At 45.0% G+C, this 23,069-nt stretch overlaps 1 protein-coding gene across 3 annotated transcripts in view; it reads right to left on the reverse strand.

Annotated features, from left to right (window-relative positions):
• The window catches only part of RPTOR (regulatory associated protein of MTOR complex 1), a 347,409-nt gene that overhangs the window by 35,042 nt on the left and 289,298 nt on the right, over nucleotides 1-23,069 (reverse strand). For 2 of the 3 annotated variants that reach the window (XR_010025185.1, XM_063120109.1), the window contains exons 25-29: nucleotides 16,152-16,257; nucleotides 11,926-12,040; nucleotides 11,457-11,581; nucleotides 9,529-9,633; nucleotides 3,213-3,260 (exon numbers count right to left, since the gene is read on the reverse strand). Coding sequence is in view for 2 of the 3 variants with exons in the window: in XM_063120109.1 (XP_062976179.1) it covers nucleotides 3,213-3,260; nucleotides 9,529-9,633; nucleotides 11,457-11,581; nucleotides 11,926-12,040; nucleotides 16,152-16,257 (499 nt within the window). In the remaining variant the exon portion in view is untranslated. The remainder of the gene's footprint in view (nucleotides 1-3,212; nucleotides 3,261-9,528; nucleotides 9,634-11,456; nucleotides 11,582-11,925; nucleotides 12,041-16,151; nucleotides 16,258-23,069) is intronic. The other variant, XM_063120110.1, reaches the window with a different exon arrangement.

The following is a 23,069-nucleotide window of genomic DNA, read 5'->3' on the forward strand; positions in this document are numbered from 1 at the left end:
GCATATCCCTGTTTTAATTTCCTGGCAGCAGCGGGAAAGCTGCATTACCTCATTCTTCATTAATTCCTAAAAATGCCCCTTCAAGTGACACTCCTCCTGTGCCAAGCATCGCCCACAGTAACACATGACAAAAGGAGAATATCTAGGACACAGGGAAGCTTAATTTACCAAACCAAAAGGGTCTCAAAATAGAGCTACAGCTCCCCTAATTACTTTATTTTCATAAAAGACCTGACCTCTCTTAAGGCACTGTTCTCTGTCTCCAAATACAGAGGCACAACCTACAGGGAAACTGATTCTGGGATTCACCACCTACATTTCCACCCCACCCCCCAAACCACTGTCTCCTTATTGGACTTCTTTAGGATCTTTGGATGCTGGTTCCTATGCAGCACAAATGTTCCTGTTGAGAGGTCCCCTTAAATTAATTTTCCCAAGCAGAGTTCCTAAGCTCTTTCCTGGATGGAGATTTAATACCCCCTTTTTAATATAAAGTTTAAAATGTTTACCATTATACTCCTTGTACCCCACAAAAGAAAGTTAGCCATACCTAATTCCTCACTTTGTAGCGTACCTGTTCTCTGCCCTGATTCCTCTTGCCACCTTTATCCCTCCAACCTTCTCCCTCCTTGCTCCAAGCAAAGCAAAGTAAGACATCTTTTAAGAGCACCATAGGTAGGGGTAGCTCCTAACCTAGCCAAACCATCGTGTCTTGCCTGATTCTTCTTAAAATTACATAATTGTTTTATTATGAATTGAATTTTTAATTTCTGCTTACTTCAAAGAGTGCCATATTGAAACGAACCAACCAATTATGGCCAAATTAGCCTTGATCTGTCAGATCTGTGGCTAGGATTTCCTGTAGCTTTTGTTTAGCTAATTAGGAGCCCCATGGAACTGCTTTGAAGTGTGGGGAAGTGCTGCTCTCCTTTCCTTCCATGCTCTTTCCCTGATGCAAATCCCTCTCCCAACTGCTGGGAGAAAAAAAATACAGGAAAAGCACCTTTCCCTCCCATCTGGGCTATTAGTTGCTTCAGTGTGGTGGGGATTGCATTAGGCTTTAAGCAGAAGTAGCCAGGTCCCCTTTGCTTCTCCAATGGAGGACTGATGGGGACTCAGCTAATTCATTTGCAGGAAGGAGCTGGGGTGGATGAATCAGAGTCAGGCTGCCCTCCACCTCCATTTTATCTCTAATCTCAGATTGGAGGTAATGGTGAGGGATACCCTCTGAGGGGATTTCTCCAGAGGGAGGGGCTTAGAGTCTAAACCCTGCCCCCCGGGGGTGTCAGGTGGGCGGGATCTGGCCCACAAGCCAGAGGTTCTGCACCACTGCATTAGAGGAGAAGCCAGGGGAGAAAGGTTTAAACACATTCTACCAGAGCACTACTTCCAAAAGCTATGCAGATGGGTGAGGGTTGGAGTGCACTTGCTGCCAGATGCATGAATGAGGAAATATGGAGCATAGCCTAAGAGGATCTGAGTGCTGTTTAGAGAGGTTAGGACCAACATTTCAGGGAACTAATTAAAGTATAAATGGGGTGCAATTCTGATGGTTTTGGAATACAGAGGGGCTGCTTGAAATCTAGGATGCAGGGACTGTGTCACATTTTGTAAACTTCTTAAGATGTCAATGTGCCAACAAAAAGAGCACACCTACTTCAGAGTTAGTTCTTGAATTGCATCAGTTGTTGTCCACCAATTGAGCAGAAATTAGGCTGGACTAAGTATTGTGCTACCATGGTAGAATGCACTTAATTTGGCACTCTTGCATCCTGGACTTTAAGATAATAGGCCTATTCCGACATTTCATTAGATTTGACACAGAAAAATAAATTAGGCACATGTTTAGACATCTTGATCATAGGATGGCTATGGCTTTGCACATTGTAAACATGCAGCAAAAAGAGGATGTATTTGTATATCCACTTTTTGCTGTAATATTGCAATGTACAATATCACTCCATGAACACCTTTCTTTGAGTGGGGACAGAGATTTGGAGAGTTCCAAAGAATTCAGCAGGTAGGCCAGGATGTTGCTGAACAGAAGCTATCCATCTGTGTGCTTTTGACAGATTGTTGCTGCCTGAGCATTATGAGTATTGATTCTCCATGGTGGTTGCATTAAGCTGTGTGATGGTCGGTGTATCAAATGGGAAGCCCCTGCAACCCCCCATCTTGCTAATTTTAGCCCTGTCAGTTTGCCAACTAGTTCCTACAACACGGAGAGACGGGATGCTAAGAATAATGCATTAATTTTGCACATCCCTTCCCAATCACCAGAGAAAGTATAAAGGCCTCTACTTAAGAGAAACACACAGCTACTTTTGTCCGGGTAATCGCTACAGACACATTCCAGCCCTTATCAACGAGTGAATATTAATAATTCATAAAGCGCCTAAGAAGATTACATCAGCTTTCTGACACATACCACACATACAGTGTCCTGTTGTGCCAGCCATCTGTCCCTCTCTCAAAGGCTGAAGCAATAGGGAAGGATTTCAAGTCCCATTCCACCACCAGGTTTGCAGACTTGAGTCTGAAGAGCTGAAAATATGCTTCACCATGGGTTTAAAAACAAGACTCAAAAGGTTTTGCAGACCGAACAGCCAAAGGCTCGCCCACTTTCCAGGTAACAAAAGGAAAGTCATGCCTACCACTTATTTTCATTCAGCGTATGACCATCGCGAATTAAGCAAACGTAGCAATCATCAGAGACCTGTTAGAAAGCGACACTCGGGCATTCCTCTTGAATTGCATAATTCCTCTTTGACTGTATAAGAATGGTGGTGGTAGAGAGGGAGCTGTATATAGATCCTGGGCTCCATTGCCTGCTACAATCCTTGTTTAATGTGTTCATGCAACAAAGTTATCTCTGACTTTCTTGAAAATGCACCCCCATTTCCACCTTTTGTGAATAAACACCCAAAGCAAAGAAATTTCCTCCCGTCGTCTTTTCCCACTGGAGACTGAGGCCCATCTTGATAGGATGACATCCAACACCCATGGATTAGAAGTCCACACTGTTCAGTACAGGCAGGCAAAACAAAGGAAGGAACGGGAAGAGCAGAAGAAGGTAAGCCACCTTTCCGAGAACTAATTGGACCCGGGAGATGTTAGAAGGATTGCCAAAAAAGTTTTTAAAACCAACAAATGAGATTAGAAGGACCATCCCTCCCACACTAAACATAAGTAAGAGGAAAGAGAGCACTCACCTCCCTGTTTACTTCTGTCAAGATAGATTGAAACCCTTCGGGCCAGACCTGTGAGAAGACAGGGATTAAGGGGTTGATGCTAAGGGTAAGTTGGTCAGCCAAAGCAAAACAAATCTTTAAAAGGATTAGAAGAAAGCAACCCAAAAGGAACAGAACAGAAAAGAGTTAGAGAGAAGCAGTAGCAGCAGAGGCCTCCATTGGGGAAAGGAAGGGAGATGCATAGCTTGATCACAGCAGCCATCCTAGGAACCCGTTAATCCCGGAGAGGAACAAGGTCTCCTCTGTTTTGCTCATCCCCCCACAAATCTGGGTGGTGATTTTCTCTCTAAGAATGGCCTCTCTCCTGGACCTAGAATGAAAGGCATCTCATTGCCAAGGGAAGAATGAAAAATGAACACTCTGCTCTAAATGACCCTTAGCATCACACACCTGCATGGAGGAAGCCAAGCACAAAACAGCAAGGAACGCGTTGTTTAGGCCTTACATTCTGAGCTACCAGCTCAGCTGTAGAGCAATATAAAGGGCTTTAGCACAGCACACTTCAATGATTTGCTAATGAGCACTCAATTCAGAGAGGGAGGACAGTTTACAGAGGCTCTGCTCAAACAACTGCTTAAGTGGGGGAAATTAGTTGTACAAGGGGATTCATTTGAAGTCATCAGAAAGAAAACTGGATAATGAGGGAAGCTGCAGGGTGGCGACTGCAGCACAGTTGGAAGGATATGGCATTTTAGGAACATGCAGGGACTGGCTGCCCTTGGCTTGCCCACAGAGCTCCAGGAAGAGAACCTGTTTGCGCTGCTCAGGGCAGGAGTTGCAAAGGCATTTCCATATGTTCTGGTTCACCTTCTTTAATCTGGTAGAAAGTAAATCAGTGGTGCTAGATAGTTGTAGTAGTACACAGGGGATCAGACTGTCGGGGCACCTAGCTAGATGGACTGTTTATCTGACCTAGGAAAAACTATCCCTTAGGTTCTTGCTCCTCCTGCTTCTCCCAAATCCAGTGAGCATCACACAAGATGCTGCCAGGATCGGTCATGTCCTGCTCCTATCAATTTAGAGACCTAGCCAGGAACCTGCATGATGCTTTCTGTTAAAACTATTCATCTTAAACATCCTCTTTGTAAAAGAACCACTCTGTGCAATCCCTGTGAGCTCTCACAAGCCACTCACACAAGCCAACTTCAGCTTTTTGAAAAAGAATGACTAAAACCACGAAACATATTGCTGTGGGACTAGCATCCTCTCAAGACTTGCCTAAATGGCAACCTACCGCAACACAAATTTGCAGAAGGGTTCCACAGCCTTTGTGTTTGACCCACTAGTTTAAAAACTGCTGCCAAATTAAACACAGATGTGTGTTTACACAGCACTGGATTATCGCTGCACATAGAAAGTTGCCTCCAGCTTGTCAGATAACAGGGGAGGTTAGAGTATTGTAACAGGGACATTTGGGTTCAAATCCCCACTCAGGCACAGAGCTTATTGTGTAAACTTGGGCCAGTCACCCTCTCTCAGCCTAACCTACAGCTATGGGATGCTGTAAGGACAAAATGGCAAGGGGTGGGTAGGGAAGGGCCATATATACTTCCCAGAGCTCCTTGGAGCAAGGGCATAGTACAAATAGAAATAAAAATGTGATGGGGTTTTTGTCTACTATCTGTTTAAAATGGTCAATTTGGACATTTTCACATTCTCATTTGTTCGGTTTCATAAGAACTTACAGAGAAATTAAGAACTGACCGATCTAAAAGAGTGCCTCACCACAAAAAGGGCTTGCTTTGTCCCTGGACATCTCTTGTGAAATGAGGAATAGACTAAGGCAGCAAGGTAAAAGCTAAGGACAGACCAGCTTGGGCAACAAATTGCAGCCATAATGGCCAACTGCTGGATTTATTCTGATATCGATTTCAGCAAAAGTTTGCTCCCCCCTCTCACCCTTTAGAGTATCACAATATGAACTGGACACACACCCTTTCTAATACACTGATTCGTGGTTGTTTTCATTACAGGCAACACAAGTTAGGTGGTTGATAAATCAACACCAATTCAGCACCGATCTATAATTAACTCTTTAACATTCATAGGCCATGCAGTTCCCTATGATTCTCTACTGCTCACAGACCCTTTCCTTCAAAGTCACACTGAAGTTCTAATTTTCACACAGTCCAAAACGTCTGATTTTGAGCAACACGAAATTTGACCTTGGGGGAGCTAGGGGTGGCGACAGCTGACAGAAAGCTCTGGCGTGGGCTGGTCCATGAAGTCACGAAGAGTCGGAAGTGACTGAACGAATAAACAACATATTGGACTGCTCCCTTCAAGCTGGAGAAAGATTTTATTTGTTAGATATAAGCCAGGTGAGGGCATACCTAATTCTAAGTGGGGGAAGGCGCCCTCTGGGCTCCCTCTATAAACCCATGAATGTTTTGCTAGAACAAAAGAATTACATACTATTATAAGATTTCTTTCTTTCCAGCCCTCTTAATCTATTCCAGTCTGTTCTTCATAAATGAGGAAGCTTGTACAAAGAAGTCATGTCCACTCCTTTAAGCGTGTCATCTGCTCCTGCTGTTCATTCAATCCCCTTCTGAGGTCAGTGACCCATTTTTTTTTATCAAGATGATTACATCACCAACTGAGGATTAGGAGGTGTAGGAGGAAGACAGAGGAAAAACAATCAACAGCAGAGACTGCAGAAATGCAGATATAGTTTTACTGGCCATGTAAGGAGGGAAGCACAACACAGAAAAATTGAGGCCATGAGCTTCACGCTCTCAGAGAGACAGAAGGCGTATTACAACCCTGTGCTGAGCTATACCTACAGCCTCCACAGCAAAGGCTAGGACTTCTACCAAGAATCTCATTTCTGCAGAGGACTCATTTAATTCACTCTGCGTCTTTGCACTGAGTGGATTTCTCTCTGTGTTTAACTAACCCTATCATTCTCACAACAGTATGCAAAGGTAATAGCAATGTCAAGGATTGAAAGAGAATTTTAATGATTCTTTCAAAGAAGCACAACCCTCTTATTCACCCAAACGGTGAAGTAGTTGCTGGATGGAAATCCAAGTTATGGTGCCGGGGTGAAAATCAGATACGACAAAAATGACAAGGGACTTCTATGACTCGTCTGTTGAGAAAAGAAGCCGCATCTCGTTCCTTTGCTGATGCAAGAGTGGAGTAAAAGGGGACGATCAGGAACAGCAAGAACTTTTCTGCTTTATAGCAAATATTAGTGGATTCAGTCACTTATTTTGGTAACAAGATTTTGGCTCCCAAGAGTCAAACTATTGTCCATTACAAAGACTTGACGATGTTTCTGCCAACCAGTGTTTCATGCATTTATGTCTGTCTACTTTGCTTGCAATGCATTTAACTGTTTGTAACTTCTGTACATTTCCCTTTTTATTTTGCCTGAATGTTATGATATATATTGTTGCCATGGGGTTGTCACATGGGCAGGATATTCCTGGTTTCTCCTTTGAGTTGCAGATGCAGACAACAACGGCAGCAGACACATCAAAAGAAAATCCAAGGATACAATTTGATTTGCCTGCATGCTCCAGCCTCTATGCTAGAGCTCAAGGGTTAAAGCAACATTTGCTAGTGCACATTTTATTGAATTGTATCACTGAATACCATTTCCCTTCATCTTCAGTGAATAATAAGAAGGGAAACAATAAGAAGGAACTCTTAAGATACTGTATGCAATTTAAACCAATTTCTAAAATTAGTCACTGACTAGGTTTGGAGATCATGACAAACCATGATAGGTTAAATAAGCCATGATGGTTTGTTTAACCCATCATGGGTTGTGTTGTTTGTCTGGAGTTTTTTTTTAAGCCATGATGGCTTATTTGGCTAAAATAATCCACTCTGATAACCCAGGTCTGAAGAGTAGGTAATCTAACCTAGCATGGGTAATTGTGTTGTGTGGCAGTCACAGTGAGTTATTTTGGTTACCTACAGAGTCACTTGGCAAGAGCAGTCAAAACTGCTACCATTGCTCCCCTCCAGCCAGCAGATCTGCCTAGCAACTGATTGCACTCACAGCCCAATCCCATCCTAACCCTTCCTCCGGCAGTGCGCTCTGCAACCTCCCCAAGTGTCAAACACCATCATGGCCAGCAGCGTAGGGTTGTCATTTTGCCTTGTGTGCAACCATGAAAGTGGATGCTGTATAAGAAGTTTTGTCCTCCTCCTGCAAACTTCCACGGAGCTATAGCTGCCACACCCTTTTTGAAGAAAAGGTGCTTTTGCTCATGTGATTTTGTCAGTGCATAGGGCTTTCAACAGGCCTCATGTGCACCCCTGCTAGGGGAGGCTGTGTATGAAGTGTGGTCCTGATGCTGTAAACTTCCAAGGGTTTATTTGTGCCACCCCCTTTGTGAGGCTAATGTAATACAGGATTTATCCCGCTAAATGCTGTCCTATCGTATTTCAAGGTTAGATTTCAAATCTTATTGCCAGTTTTGGAAACTGTATCATTTATACTTATTACAATTTAAATCGAGCTTTCCGTTTAGTGATAAGTTGCTGAAGATGACTAAAGAAATAACCTCTTGAGATAGTGACAGAGAAAATGCTCACAAAACAGAACTAGACTTAAAATGTGGAATCTTTTAATGATTTGGTGACTTTATTACTTAATTTCTTGAGTGTGCCTTTTTTTGTTTTTATATCCACATTGGGATCATTTCCTATGTGTGTGTTTGCAATATCTGGTATTATGGCCAGTGGCAAACACAATGAATAAAAGGAAGTGAACTGTGCAGAAATTGAATGGCTATGTTGATTCTCAGGTGGGTGCTGTGGGTGTTAAATGAACATTAAATAAATATTAAGATATGGTCAGGGGCCTGTGAAGACAAGACCTGATTTGAGCTTGGCTCTCTGCTCTCCTTCCAAAGCAGTACCGGGAATTCAAAAACCGCTGAGCATCTTTCCACCAGGTCCTACTTGCTCTTACCGTAAATTCCTGGAGTTCAGCCACATGAAAGTATATAGCACTTGCCTAACCTCCAGTGCTTTAGGATAGACTCTGTGCACATAGAATAGTGCGCTATAGAAGCTTGGATTTTCAGCAAAGGGACATCAGCTTTACAGCTGCCTGGCCAAAAAGGCATCGAGACTATTTTTATGGAAAGAACCAGAGGAAGGGCTGTCAAAGTTTTTACTTCTGAGTGAGGCATTGCATTTGAATTCCAATGAATAGCTAGAAGGCACATTATTCAGAAAAAGCAGGGCAACGTGAGAGAAGATGACATTAAAGAAAAATATGTAGGCAGCGCTACTGAAATGTAAAACCCTTAATGTTCAAAGGGCATAGATTTTCATTCTGACATGTCACACCACTACCACTTACTGGCTGTGCTAGCACAAATGTTTTAAAGGGCTAGCAAAGTACTAGTTTAGCAACAGGAAGTTTTCAAATAAGCGGGTGTCAGGCTCCAGTGCTGACATACACAACCTCAGAAATGAGAGCTGTCACAGCATTAATGACTCGTCATGTCTTGGAAGTAGAGCAAGTACCTTTCGTTATAGCCCTTGACAGGGTTTATTTTTGGTCACCTAACCCTGCCTCAGCCAAGCTTGCTTGGTGACAGGTCTCTTGTTGACGTCTAGCCCTGCCTGGATTCTTAACATGCTTAGGCCGTTTATAGCTACTTGGACTACCCTCCTTACTGTGACATTTCCCATTCCCCTCTTGATGATCCTTCCCCCCCACCCCCACCCTCTGCAATAAACGGCAGGAAGCACTGCAAGCGGAGCTGGATGGGCTCAAGTCAAAGCAGGTTGAGCAAGGTCATAGGGAAAGCATGCAAGGCGGGGCCAAAGGTGAACAAGCAAACCAAAAAGAGGGCAGCAAGAGGGGAGCTTTTCGGGTAAACCCCAAAGTGAGAGGAGGTAACCAGCTGCTATAACAAGTTCAAGGAAGGGCAGTGCTTGTTACACACTTACACAACAATTCTCTACCTAGAAGCAAAAAAAGTTAGATCTGACCTCCAGCGATGTAACTCCAATGCAGTCCGGGAAGGAGAACGCAGCTGCACTCTTCTGTTCAGCACTAAGAAAAGGATTGTTGCTGTATCTGTTCCCCACCTGGCATCTCTGTTTAGGCCTGCGTTTATTATTTGTTTTAAAATATTGTGGGGAGAAATCTCGCCTCAGGTCACTCCATAAAGGCCAAAAGATTGATATTAATGAAGGCAGAAGCAGAGAAAACGACTCCATGTTGCCCCAGCCCTATTCCAAACCATGGCATGTCATTTTTGCCCCTTCAAATCCAGATAGGGTGTTACCTCATACCTACCGCGTGTCGTCGGGAGCATGTCCGACAAGCCCTGCCAGGCCGTGACCATCTCCGGATTCTTCTCCAAGTCAGCAAAGTTTTTCCACACCCTTATAGCACCATCATCTTGAAGGAAGGACAGAAAGGAAAAATATAGGGCAATATCTACCCTGACATGTATGTAGCAATAGACTGAGAGAAGAAAATGTGGGGTAACCGCCATTCACTCTTTGGCCATAGCTAGACAGAGCTTTATCCCGGGGCGATCCCCAGGATCACCCCTATGCGTTCACATGATGCACAGGGGATCCCGGGATCAGGGATGATCCCTCCCTTGCTCCAGCATCTCGCCCTACACTTTAGGCCTGCTTTTTCTGCGGTCTCAGGCTGAATCTGAGAACGCAGAATGTGTGGGCTGGTGTCATGGTTTGTCCCGGCTCCTTGAGGTTACTCGCAAGGAGCTGGGACCTGTGCATGGGGTGCAGAGCTCCTCAAGAGCTCTGTGCCCATCAGTGGTGGGGTGGGCTTAGGTGGGACTTTTTTTTTAAAAAAAAAAAACCTTACCTTTTGCGCATGAGTGCTCGTGCACTCCTTCCTCTTTAAAAAACAAAACAAAATGGCAGGCGCGACGTCCTCTCCCTCCAAGGTCATCGCGTGCCGTGTATAAACAGAAGGGGAGATCTCACGATAAAAATATCACGAGATCTTCACCCCTCCGTTGCACTAGACTGGTAGGTCTAGCTGAGGCCTTTGTTGTTATCGATTTTGCTTTGCTATAAAGTTCATACAGCATTAGACTACTTCGACTAAAACATTGGTTTTTGAATAAGAAGCAGGCAGTAGTAGTCAGCAGTTGCTATTGAAGACTTGAACGCCTCCTCTCATTTTATAATAAGATTTTTGAGGCTTTCTCTCTTAATTAAAGAAGCAGAATGCCAAGTGACCCCCACACCCACCCCATCCCATTCCCAGTCATAGACAGGAACTTGTCTGGCAATGTAGCCCATGTACTTCCCTCCCATGCTTGATGGGTTTGAATCAAAAGGGAACATTTGGGGAAATGTTTTGCTTTTTGGGCTCCCATTATCCCCATTATTCTTATTTTTGAATTAGAGCATCACTGGGTTTAAATGGCAGTAGTTCCACTGTTGTTTACTCTGTTTTACTCTGTACAGCACCATGTACATTGATGGTGCTATATAAATAAATAAATAATAATAATAATAATAATAATAATAATAATAAAATAGCAATCACCAGGAGTGGTGGCGGGTGCAGCTGGTAAGAACTGCTCTGTAATGGAGTTCACAAAATAACACCACTTGTTGGTTTTAAAAGGAGAAGGGATTGCCAACACAGCACAATATTCCTGAAGGTATGTCTAAGAAGAATGGCTTCTGGAGAAGCTTAATTCACTGGCTGACCCAGCCTGAAGCCCAAATACGATTGAGAGGACTGCTGGGGAGTTGTGACAGCGAGAGAAAGTGCAAGGGTTTAAAATGATTAGTAGCTGCAGTCAGTGTCAGAAGAATGGTATGGGGGACAGACTTATGCTAGGATCTCCTCCAATTTCCAAAACATCTTCTATATGTAACAAGAAATGAGAGAACAGTGAGACACACACAGGGTGATTCTCAAATGGTTGTTTGTGATGCTCCAGTGAGTTGTAAGGGTCCTGTGAATGATTCAAAAACCTGTTGGCAGGGTACACTGAAGACAATGCAGAATCAGGAGCTAAGGAAGCTTTCATTTCTAATTCAGAAAAATAAATGCAAGACCACTCGGGTGCCTCTATTCTTTAATAAATAAAATGAAAAGGGGGAAACATGCATATGGACATGTGAATGAACTGTAGGGCCAGGTCTATTAATAGGATGATGTGGCAGAGAACATTTCAGGTACTTCTTAACCCTCTCTTCTCTTCCATTCATAAATGAAGCCATACCCACCTGTAGCAGTCAGGAGAAGAGAACAGTCTTGTCCATTCAAATATTCCATGGCAGTGATCCTGGTGTAGCGTGGGTTTCCATTATGAAAATAGTCTAGTTTTTCCCCTTTTTCCCAATCCCAAAAACTAAGAAAGGGAGAAAAAGCACACAAGTAAATAAAAAGTTAGATAGCGAAATTCATGTACAAATCTGGATTTAAGTCCCCATGATATTCAATGCTATTATATAGACCGGCTCCAAACCAGATGTATTCTCCACTGCCTGAATATTTAACATCTCTTGATTAATGCCTCTTCACTACACCTCCTGCTTCTGCAGACAGAGTAATAAGGCTGAAATTCAATTGTCATGGTCTGAAACAAATCCGGGCATAGCAAGACTATTGTACTTATAAGACTTTTCCTTAGCAGCAAAGAACAAAGCACCAGCTCAGATATGCTTATGTCACCTTAAAATATCAGTGTCTCACCAGATGCTATCTTTGTCAGCCATTGCTACACATGGGGTGAATGGGTGAAACTTGACCACTGAGGGCATGCCAGGGTTCCTGTACATAAAGATTTGTTCTTCTAGCCGTGAAATGCCTAGAAAGCATGAGGAGAAAACCAGAAAGGATACCGGTATCAACATCTGATATTCAAATTGCATCAAACAGACATATTGCTTTACAAAGGGGGCTCCCAGGTTATGGTATGGTGATTCTCTTCAAATTAAAGGGGGGGGGGGAAACCAATCTGTTTCTCTCCAGGCTATTCATCCTCAGCCAAGACAGAAAATGAAAACATCACCCAGCAAGGATCCAACTGATGTGCTTGAATTCTTCCAGCATTACATATCTATTTCTTGTGTGAGAGCATAGGGAAGGGCTGCCAAGTTGTCTTCATTGCTTGACACTCCTTTCTTGACATTGTATTGTACCCTGACAACAAAGGTCCGCATAGTTAAAGCAATGGTATTCCCCGTAGCAACCTACGGCTGCGAAGCTGGACCATAAGGAAAGCTGAGCGAAGGAAGATAGATGCTTTTGAACTGTGGTGTTGGAGGAAAATTCTGAGAGCCTTGGACTGCAAGAAGATCAAACCAGTCCATACTCCAGGAAATAAAGCCAGACTGCTCACTTGAGGGAATGGTATTAAAGGCAAAACTGAAGTACTTTGGCCACATAATGAGAAGACAGGATACCCTGGAGAAGAGGCGGATGCTAGGGAAAGTGGAAGGCAAAAGGAAGAGGGGCCGACCAAGGGCAAGATGGATGGATGAGATTCTGGAGGTGACAGACTTGACCTTGGGGGAGCTAGGGGTGGCGACAACCGACAGAAAGCTCTGGCGTGGGCTGGTCCATGAAGTCACGAAGAGTCGGAAGCGACTGAACAAATAAACAACAACATGAAGCTCCACAGAGTTTGACAGCAGGATGCTGCAGGGCTATGATGAGAACAGGTTAGTTAGCAGGCAAAATGTTTGTGATAGGCGAGATACCAATTCCAGGGCACAGCGAATGCCCTGGAAAAGGTGAGAAAAGCAGACATCACTAAAATGTCAAGAGTCCATTTCATTACAAAACAATGTACAATTGTAACAGGAGCCCAAGCTTTTGTACTCGAAAATGGCGCAAAGTCCCCATATATTAATGGCAAACTCACACAGGACCATGGTTTTCCAGAGTTCTAGCATAAAGCAAATCTGAAAATTTATCTTTGCATTAGTGGAAGCAGGTCTCCAAAATGGATGGCACCAAAGAACTCTCAGCCTTTCCATTACTGCTACGTATATGCGAAATAAAGATCTCACATATTTTAATGCTCTATGCCAGACTTCCCCAACATGGTGCCCTCCAGTTGGCCATGCTGGTTGGGAATTATGGGAGTTGCAGTCCATCACATCTTGAGAGCGCCAGGTTGGGGAAAGCTGCTATATGCTAAGGGTTGTCAACATCATGTTCAAAGCTTCAGGGTAGAGGTGGGCATGAAGGGTCTTGGGTGAAAGCGAAGAAAGCATATGGGAGGCTTGCTGAAGTTAAATGAGAAAGAAAACACCTTCTGTCGTGACAAAAAGAAAATCCTCCCCCGCCAATCTGAAACTAGCTATCTCAATTGTTTGCACAGCTGCATGCACCATTCCATTTTTAAAAAAATCCTTGAGGCACTCTTCTCTGCTGACTCAAGCCTACCGGGTTTCAAAGGACTGAGTTGTACGTGAGAGACAGACCATCTCTCTCAGCAGATTATTATTTCACACTCATCTTTCCCCACCTGACATCTCAAGATGGGAAAGCACCCACATTTTCTCATCCCTGGCGGGAGCAATCTTAAGCTGTGCTGAAAATGACAGCATAGGTGAACAGCACAAATTCACCCCCTCTTCTTCACTGGCCAAGCAAGCTGCTGAAGGGGTTGTAATGTCAATGCCAACGACAGCTATGCAAAATTAAGGGGACTCTTCAGCAGGATACAGGGAATTCAAATTCTCTGTCATTAAACAATAAAGCCCACAGTCTGACGGTTGCCTCATAAATGCATAAAGAGCTATAAATAAGCAAAATGAGCTTTCAGTACAGTACAGTACAGAATATATATGCTTACGAAACATGAGCTCAATGTATACTAAAAGGGAGAAGTGTAAAATTGGGACACATATAAGAAACGTTGCTGAAATATGACAGGATATCAATAAACTATCATTTAGGGGCTCCGCAAAGCTAAGGGGTGCTGGAGTCCTTTAGGTGCCTTGCGAATGTAAAGGTTTTCTAGCATGCTCTTGCAGAACACAAGCCAATTTGCCATGGCTGACAACCCCAGCAGCATTAGACACATATCAAACTCTGACTCTGCCCTTCGGAAACGGCAGTAGCGCTGGCATTTTGCCTGAATACGCTTCCTTGATGCTAAGCTGCAACATCCATCCAAGCTGTACAGGACAGAGAAGAAAGGCCAGAATGCCTCTGAGCAATTCATTTTGTGCTGGATGTTTTGCCTCTTGGGTGGGCATGTCACCTCCGATTGGCACAGCCACCCAAAATCTCAACCATTTGTGTTCAGGGTCAAGGCTACGCAGTAGATGCCTGCATTTAAAACAAGATCATTGTCAATTGCTAAAAAAGGCGGGGGAAAGCTCATTTCAGCTGCTGAATGTCAGCTTCGATTGCTCGTCAAAGCTACCTCTCCAATCCTCCTATTCTTTCCCACCCCTAGTAAGACTGAAGAAGATAATTTTGTTTGTCTTGAACAGCTTTGGGTCACTTGGGCACATCTCTGGAAATGACGTCTGGGTTAGTCTAATAAGACTGCAGCTGTTGGGATGCCACTAATCAGTTAAAGATACATGAATGGGCTATGCTATAAAGGATTTTTAGACGGATTTTAGCATAATAGATGGATTTTAAAATCTACACTGGAATTGTTATGTATCTTATTGATGTTCCGACCCTCTTTGATGTCTCTAAAATCCACACATACATACATTTAAATTAACAAAACTAAGAAGATCTTGAAAAGACGCTGGTCAGTGGATGGGGCGATGCGTTTCCATGCGAACTGCAGTAAAAAGAGGGATTCACATAAAGGATCTGAACGTTTGAAGAGGAACTTAATTTGGTGTCTCCTTGATCAGGCTGGTTTTCATTTCTCAGTGCTAGGAGGCAGTTCTCTAGGAGTACCAACTGGCCTTATCATACCAACCAAACATTCCATAATTGTTCACGTGGTAGAGCAATTTCATAATAAGACGAGAAGAATGTCTTTTAATCTAGAATGTGGTGACATATTAAAATGGGTAACACGGGACAAACACAGCTACTTTAAATACATATGTACATACTAATTTTGGTATCTTATTTATTTATTAAATTTATATACCACCCCATAGCCGATTTATAGACACAAGGGGGGGGGAGACTTGGGGTAGTATCCTATTGTGCCCGTGCACTTGCAGGATACTGCTTCTGCAATGGGACTTCTGCGGCTGTAAACAGAAACCAAAATGAGCAAAAACAATCATTTCTGGAAGGGAGCTCCACTGACCTGTCCCCATACGGAAATGAGCAGATCAACTTATTTCTAGGATTATATTTAGAAGCACAAAAGCTTTGTCGCAGTAGTGGTAGGTCCTGTGAGCTCAATGGAACCAGTGGAGGCAGAGTGCTCCTGCTGGATACTGCTCCCAGTTTAAATGCCACTGAATTACAGCTGAGGTCCTGGAAGTTTAACATGAGCCAGGATATCTGAATGGATGTCTTGACCTTGCACCGTATTCCAGACCACATATGACTGTGAGCATGCATACTTCTAACTAACTCATAGAATGTACACACTGAATAACAACTGATATAAACAATGAAATAGGCTTGTGCACTTTGTAGGTATGCATGCCAAAGGCACAAATCCCATTTCTTCCATATGAAATGGCAAGTCTTGGGTTGTCCGGCAGGCATAGAAATGGAAAATTGTTTTTCTACCCCCATGGCTAGAAGCTAAGCCCCATAGACCACTTATTTCCATGTGCTTCACCCGAAAGAAAAAGGCCCGAATCCCAAAGCAGCATTCTGTGCTATCGCAGTATAACAAATTGCTGTTGTGATCAGAAACCATGGAAGAGGTCAGCACTGGCCTGACAGATAGCTTATGGACAGCGTTCTTGTTCATAGCATTATTAACTGTTCTCCTTGGTGCCAGAGATGTACTGGGAAGAGATGATCACCTTTTTGGAAGATTTTCTGTGCTTGCTTTCGTACTCGGGCATTGCGCAGAAACCGCCACTCCCTCTCTTTGCGGACCTGGCTCTCCAAATCATGTTCTTCTGGAATCTACCAGCAAAATTACAAAGATATGAATACAAAAGGGTGATGGAAAAGAAAGACATCTTGCAACTTCACTTCTCTGCTTATTTTAGCCAGAATTTCAGCTCATGCAGCCTGATCAAAAGCAGCAAGGGGCAGATGAAGGTTTTGCATTCTGATACAGTTTGTTACCTTTTGAGCTAAACATCCCCAGCTGTTTAGTGCCATGGCTGTCAATGGATCAAAAATGCAGGTTGCTTACCTGTAACTGTAGTTCTTCGAGTGGTCATCTATGCATTCACACACATGGGCTTTGCGCCTGCGCAGAGACCGAACCGGAACCTACTATAGCTGAGTGGAACGTTTTTGGCGGGAACCCCTCCCCCACGCTACCGCGCATGTCCATGGGGTTCCCGCCCTTACCTCAGTTTACAGGAGTCCGACATTGTGCCCCCATAAACATGAGTGTAAAATAAAATAAAATACATTCCACATATTACTGTGTCATTTATAAGTCTCACACCACCAAGTGGGGATGGTGGGTGGGTTGTGTGAATGCATAGATGACCACCCGAAGAACTACAGTTACAGGTAAGCAACCTGCATTTCTTCTTCGTGGTCTCTATGCATCACACACATGGGCGAGTAGCAAGCTGACATACCTTTGGAGGTGGGTTGGTGCATCATCTGAGGATCTCCGAGAGCACTGTCCTTCCAAATGAGCAGTCCTGCCTCGCACGGGTGTCCAAACTGTAGTGCTTAATAAACGTGGAGGGAGTGGACCATGTTGCAGCTCTACAGACTTCTGTCAGGGGAACACCTCTGCTGAAGGCAACAGATGTTGCGACGGCTCTAGTAGAGTGAGCTGTTACAGGCTTTAAAAGGTCTAGCTTAGAGATAGGCAAGTTCAATTGTCTCTACAATCCAGCGTGACAGTCGCTGGCATGAAACAGGGAGTCCCTTAGAAGGATCTCCATAACAAACAAACAATTGATTTGTTTTCCTAAAACTTTCTGTCCTAGCCCTGTAAAAGGCAAGAGCTCTCCTTACATCTAGTGTATGTAGCGAAGACTCAACAGGTGTTGTAGGATTCGGGAAAAATGCCGGTAGAGTGATGTGGTGGGACAGATGAAAGGTTGACACTACCTTAGGCAGGGTCTGAGCGTAAGACAACCTTGTCCTTGTGAAAGATAGTGTAAGGAGCATCTATCCTAAGAGCTCTGAGCTCACTTGCACGTCTAGCCGATGTGATGGCCACTAAGAAGACAGTCTTGAAAGTCAGAAGTCTAAGGTCTGTTGAGGCCATGGGCTCAAAGGGTTTCCCTGTCAGAGATTGTAATACAACTGACAGGCTCCATGATGGAACGATACACTTTCCTGTCGGTATCGTATTCTTAAGTCCCTTTAGGAATTTTCTGGCTGTTGGATGTGTAAAGGGTGAAAACCCATCCATGCCACGATGGTAAGCCGTAATAGCAGCTAGGTGGACTCTGATGGAAGTGAGTTTGAGTCCCTGCTGGAAAAGTGTCAATAGGTAATTGAGGATCAACGATAAATGGCAAGATTCCAGTGCTTGATCGTTCTCTGAGGCGAATTTTTGGAATATTTGCCACTTTGCTGTATAAGACTTCCTTGTGGAAGGCTTTAGCGCTGCTAGTAAAATATGGTCTACAGTTAAATCTTTGGTACGAAAGGAGGAGTGGCTGTTATCCTCCACGCGGTCATCTTGAGGGTCGACAGATTTGCGTGTCGAACCCTGCCCTGGTGTCGAGACAGTAGCTTCGGTATCGACGGGAGTCTGATGTAATCCCCGTTCGATAGTCGAAGGGCGTGAGAGAACCATGTCTGTCGAGGCCACCATGGTGTGATGAGGATGCAATCCGACCTGTCCGTCTGGATCTTGGCTAGCACCTTCGTCAACAGTGGAAAGGGTGGGAAGATGTAAAGAAGATCTCCTTTCCATGTTCTGGTGAAAGCGTCTCCTAGAGAGTGCTTTCCTCTTCCTGCTCTGCTGCAGAACCTGGAACAAGCTGTGTTTTCTTCGGTAGCGAAGACATCGACAGCAGGGCGGCCCCAGTACCGAAAAAGATCGTCTCGGACTTCGGTATCGAGCTCCCATTCGTGGTCGACGTGGAAGGACCTGCTGAGGGAGTCCGCGATGATGTTCTCCTTCCCCGCTACATGGATTGCAGTCAGGTAAGTATTTCTCTTTATGCACCAGTTCCAGATTCTGAGTGCAGAGCGATTCAGAGGGTGTGATCTTGTTCCATCCTGTCTGTTGATGTAAGCCACTACGGTGGTGTTGTCTGTCGTGATCAGGACGTTTCGGCCCTCGATCATTTGTGAAAAGGTCTTTATTGCATTTTCCACTGCTAAGAGTTCTAGATGGTTGATGTGCTGTTCTCTCTGAGAGAGAGGCCAACGACCTTGAGCGGTGAGGGAGTTGCAGTGTGCTCCCCATCCAGGTAAGGATGCATCCGTCGTAATCGTTACCGAAGGTGCTTCTTGTTGGAATGGAACGCCTTCCAGGAGAGTCACCATCGAAAACCACCATTTCAGGGATGCTCTTACTTGTCTCGGGATCGACAAGTAGGTTCGTCGGGCGACGCGTCAAAGATCGAACGTTCTCAGAAACCAGGCCTGCAAGACTCTCATTCTGAGTCTCGCAAACCTGATGACTGCGGTGGTCGCTGCCATTAAACCTAATAGCCTTTGGATCGTCCATGCCAAAACCTTTCGACGGCTTTCGGTAGCGATGGCTAAATCCTGAAAAGTGTTTGCTCTGGTCGAGGGCAGGTATGCCCTGCCGTCTCAAGACGATAGGGTTACCCCATAAAGTCCAGTCTCTGATGTGGGGTCAATATGGATTTCTCCTCGTTGACCCATAGACCCAACGAGTCCAACAGGTTGAGGGTGTTTGAAATGTCCTTCTGGAGCGTGCCACTGTTGTCCACTACCAGAAGCCAATCGTCTAGGTACGGATATAAGTAAATCCCTTTCTGTCTTAGATGGGCGCACACCACCGCCATCACCTTCGTAAAGACCCTCGGTGCCGTGGCCAAGCCGAAAGGAAGAACGGTGAATTGGAACTGGGACGCACTGATTGAAAATCGCAGGTAAGCTTGATGCGACTTCCTGATGGAGATGTGGAAGTACGCATTCTTCAGATCCGCCACAGCAAACCAAACTCCTCTGTGTAGGAGCTGTAGAATAGAAGTAACCGTTATCATACGGAATTTCCTCGGAGTGATGTATCTGTTTAATTGCCTTAAGTCCATGATCGGTCGAAGACCTCCATCCTTCTTCGGGACCATGAAGTAGCGCGAGAAAAACCCCTGATTGAGTTCCTCTGCGGGCACAGGAGAGATGGCTCCTTTCGCAAGGAGGGTCTGTACCTCGAGAAGCAGAGGAGGGGATGGCGTTGTTACTTTCACTCCCAAAGAAGGAGGGAGGACATCGAGCTCGATGGCATACCCCAAGTTGATGATAGTGAGCAGCCAGGAGTTCGATGTTATTGACTCCCATTGATGGTAAAACGGTGCTAGGCGGTTCGCAAAGGGGGGGTGGATCTGGGATAGAGAAGTCAAACCCGCTGCTTCTTGGTAAAGTCAGGCTGACGTTTATCCTGTTGAAAACGGCCTTGGTATGGACGCTTCCTTTGAAGTTGGTGTTGTTGTCTTGGTTGGCTTTGATATTGAGGCCGTTGTTGTTGTTGTTGATGTTGAATCGGTGGCCTTGACCAGCATTTAGGCTTGTACTGCGGAGGTGGGGCGGCGAAGCCCATCTTTTTTGCCGTCGTACGGGCCTTATATATAGTGTCCAGCGTTTCATCCGTCTTTGTGTTGAACAAACCTTTGCCGTCGAAGGGCATGTTCTCAATCCTTGCCTTCCTCTCATATGTCAGGTTTGCCGATCTTAGCCAGGCGTGTCTCCTCAAAGCCACCGCCCCCATCATGTTCTTTGAATGGCAGTCGACCTGATGTCGAGCGGTCGATAGCTGCTGTCTAGCTATGGCTGAGGCTTCGGCTTGGAAGACCCGAGCCAGCTCTCTCTTGTCCTCTGGGAGGTGATCACATAGTGACCCTATTTTCTCCCAGAGGAAGAGTTGGTATCGGGCCATGGTCACTTGGTAGGTCGAGGCCCTGATGCCGAGGGACGCAGAAGAATAAATTCTCCTACCAGTAATATCCAATTTCCTGCCCTCTTTATCCACCGGGGCGGAATGCGACCTTTGCGATTGGCCCTGGGCTGACTCCACCACAATAGAGTTCGGTTTTGGGTGCTGGGTGAGGAAACCAGCATCCTCCTCCTGTATTCGATAGAGTGTCTCAAGTCTTCTTGAAGTGGCTTGTGTGGACGCTGGAGTCTTCCACGAAAGCTGTGCAGTCTGCTTCAAGGCAGGAGGAAAGGGAATCGCAACCGACGCATTACTCTTAGAGTAAAAAACATCATATATTGGGTCGTCCACTGGCTCATCGGGTTGTCGAATATTTAACCCAAGTGCTTGGGACATTCTCAGCATATGATCTGAGAATCTTCCCATGTCGTCAGAGGGCGAGGCAGGATCTTGCGAATGTATCATGTCCTCTGGCGACGGTACCGAAGGGGTAATCGATACCCTAGAATCAGTATCCGAAGGATAATCATCCTCGGGCGACGACACCGTAACTATGTGTAGCTGTTGTTGCTCGAGTTCAGGCTGCTCTTGTTGAGCTGGCGCAGTAGCGGTCGCTGCCGGTATGGAGGAGGTATGGCGTTGATGAGTTGACGCTGGTGAAAGGTGATGAGTTGACGCTGGTGAAAGGTGACGCGACTGAGAGGCCGGTGGAATCTGAAGGACCCTTGAATTTGGAGGAGGCTGGGCATAGTAAGCCTCTGGTGCATATTGGTAATCCCTACCCTGTGGGAAATACCTGTGTGGTTGATAGTAATCCCAGTCATAATATTGATGTCTGGGTTGAAACTCGGAGTATTGGGAGGTTCTATCCCACTCCTGTCTTGGTCTTTCTACAACCACTGGTCTGGGAGACGGCTGAGTAACAGGCTCCTCCACCTAAAACTTGCGGTGGATCTCGCAATGACGCTACCGAGGTCGAATCTCTAATTTCGCCCTCTGACAGGCTGAGTGGATGTCTCGGTATCGAAAGGGTAGAAGTCGGTCTTGACTGAGGCCTCGGTGTCGAGAGAGCTGCTGGAACCATCGGTACCGAAGGAGATGTTTGGATAGGCTTAGAGGACCGAGGGGACTTTTTGGAGCGTTTTTCTCCATCCTTCTTCCTCTTTTTCTTCTTCTCGACCTCCGAAGAAGATTTGGGAGTCCGGGCCTTCTTAGCAATCCTTCTGGCCGCGGAACTCGCTAGTGACCGCCCAGGCGTTAGGGGTATCAATGCCCTATTGTTCATGCTGGTATTATTGCACTGCTCTGTGCTGCGGTCTCGAACGGACTTATGCTGTGCCGTTTTATCCATTTTAGCCTCAGTTGGCTTTGAAGTTGTCAGGTCTGTGGCTCTGAGCGCCTTTTCCCACAGGATGGCACGCAAACGATCTGTTCTGTTTTTCCTCGTTTGCTTAGTAAAGGCCATACAATGATGGCAAGCTTCCACTTTGTGACTTTCGCCCAAACAAATAACACACAAAGAATGCCCGTCGGTAGGGGGAAGTTTAGCCCCACACCTAACACATTTATGAAATGGCGCCTTAAGTGCCATGCGGCTCAGGCCGCTGCGACTGAACGTCGCTGAGGAGACTACTAACAACTATATATATATATATATTTTTAGGAAGAAGAAGATATTAAGAAGAGAAGAGGAGAATACAGGTGAAATATAAGAGATTTGAAGGATTTTAGGAGAAGAAATAGGAAAAACAAACGCTAGAGGTTGGTTCTACAGGTCTAGGCACAATGGCGGACGACGAAGAACTGAGGTAAGGGCGGGAACCCCATGGACATGCGCGGTAGCGTGGGGGAGGGGTTCCCGCCAAAAACGTTCCACTCAGCTATAGTAGGTTCCGGTTCGGTCTCTGCGCCGGCGCAAAGCCCATGTGTGTGATGCATAGAGACCACGAAGAAGAACCTGGGTTATTCCTTTTAACCATCTAAAATAAATACTGGGACTTAAAACCAACGCGAGATAATTTCTGCTCATACAACAGGACTTTTCCTTGCTCTCCTCCTTCTGCAACCCCCCCCCATGCCCCCAAATCTGCTCTGGGGGGCTAGGGAACAGGGGAATTTGGGGAGAGGGGAAAAGCATTCTGCCAGTAGTTTATGTTCAGATGTCCAGGGTTGAATACAACCCTACATAATTTCTACACAAGTGACATTTTCTTGAAACTTAACAGAGATCACATTTTTCTGTGACAAATTGCATGGAAGCGCAATTGACAGTTTGGAAAGTAAGCTGGAATGCAGATATGCACATAGATTGCTAACAAAAATGAGAACAGCACTGAAATCCTTTCTCTAGGGATAGCGCTTTAAAATGCACATTTTAAGCCTATGGCTGATTAATCATACCCATTAGTTGACAACGATTTCAAAATCGCTGCTTTACGTACTGTTTAATAACATCCATGCCTTTTGTCTTGTTTTGTTCAGGCTGCAAGCTCTTATAGGAAGAGCATGAACAACCTGCCATCTTAAGAGAGCAACGTAAATTTATGAAGCTTATATAAATGGCTTGTCATAGCAGATATATTTGAACCCACAATTGCATGCCAAGTACTACACCATTTAACCCGTCTTCAGGGCTTTCTTTGTTTCAATGCAAGAAGTGTGATTCTTGCATAATTCCTTCCTAATAAATGGTACCATAAAGCATGTGGCAGGGAAGTGTAAA

The sequence above is a fragment of the Elgaria multicarinata genome, chromosome 3 (assembly GCF_023053635.1).
Source record: "Elgaria multicarinata webbii isolate HBS135686 ecotype San Diego chromosome 3, rElgMul1.1.pri, whole genome shotgun sequence".
NCBI classification, from domain to species: Eukaryota; Metazoa; Chordata; class Lepidosauria; order Squamata; family Anguidae; genus Elgaria; species Elgaria multicarinata.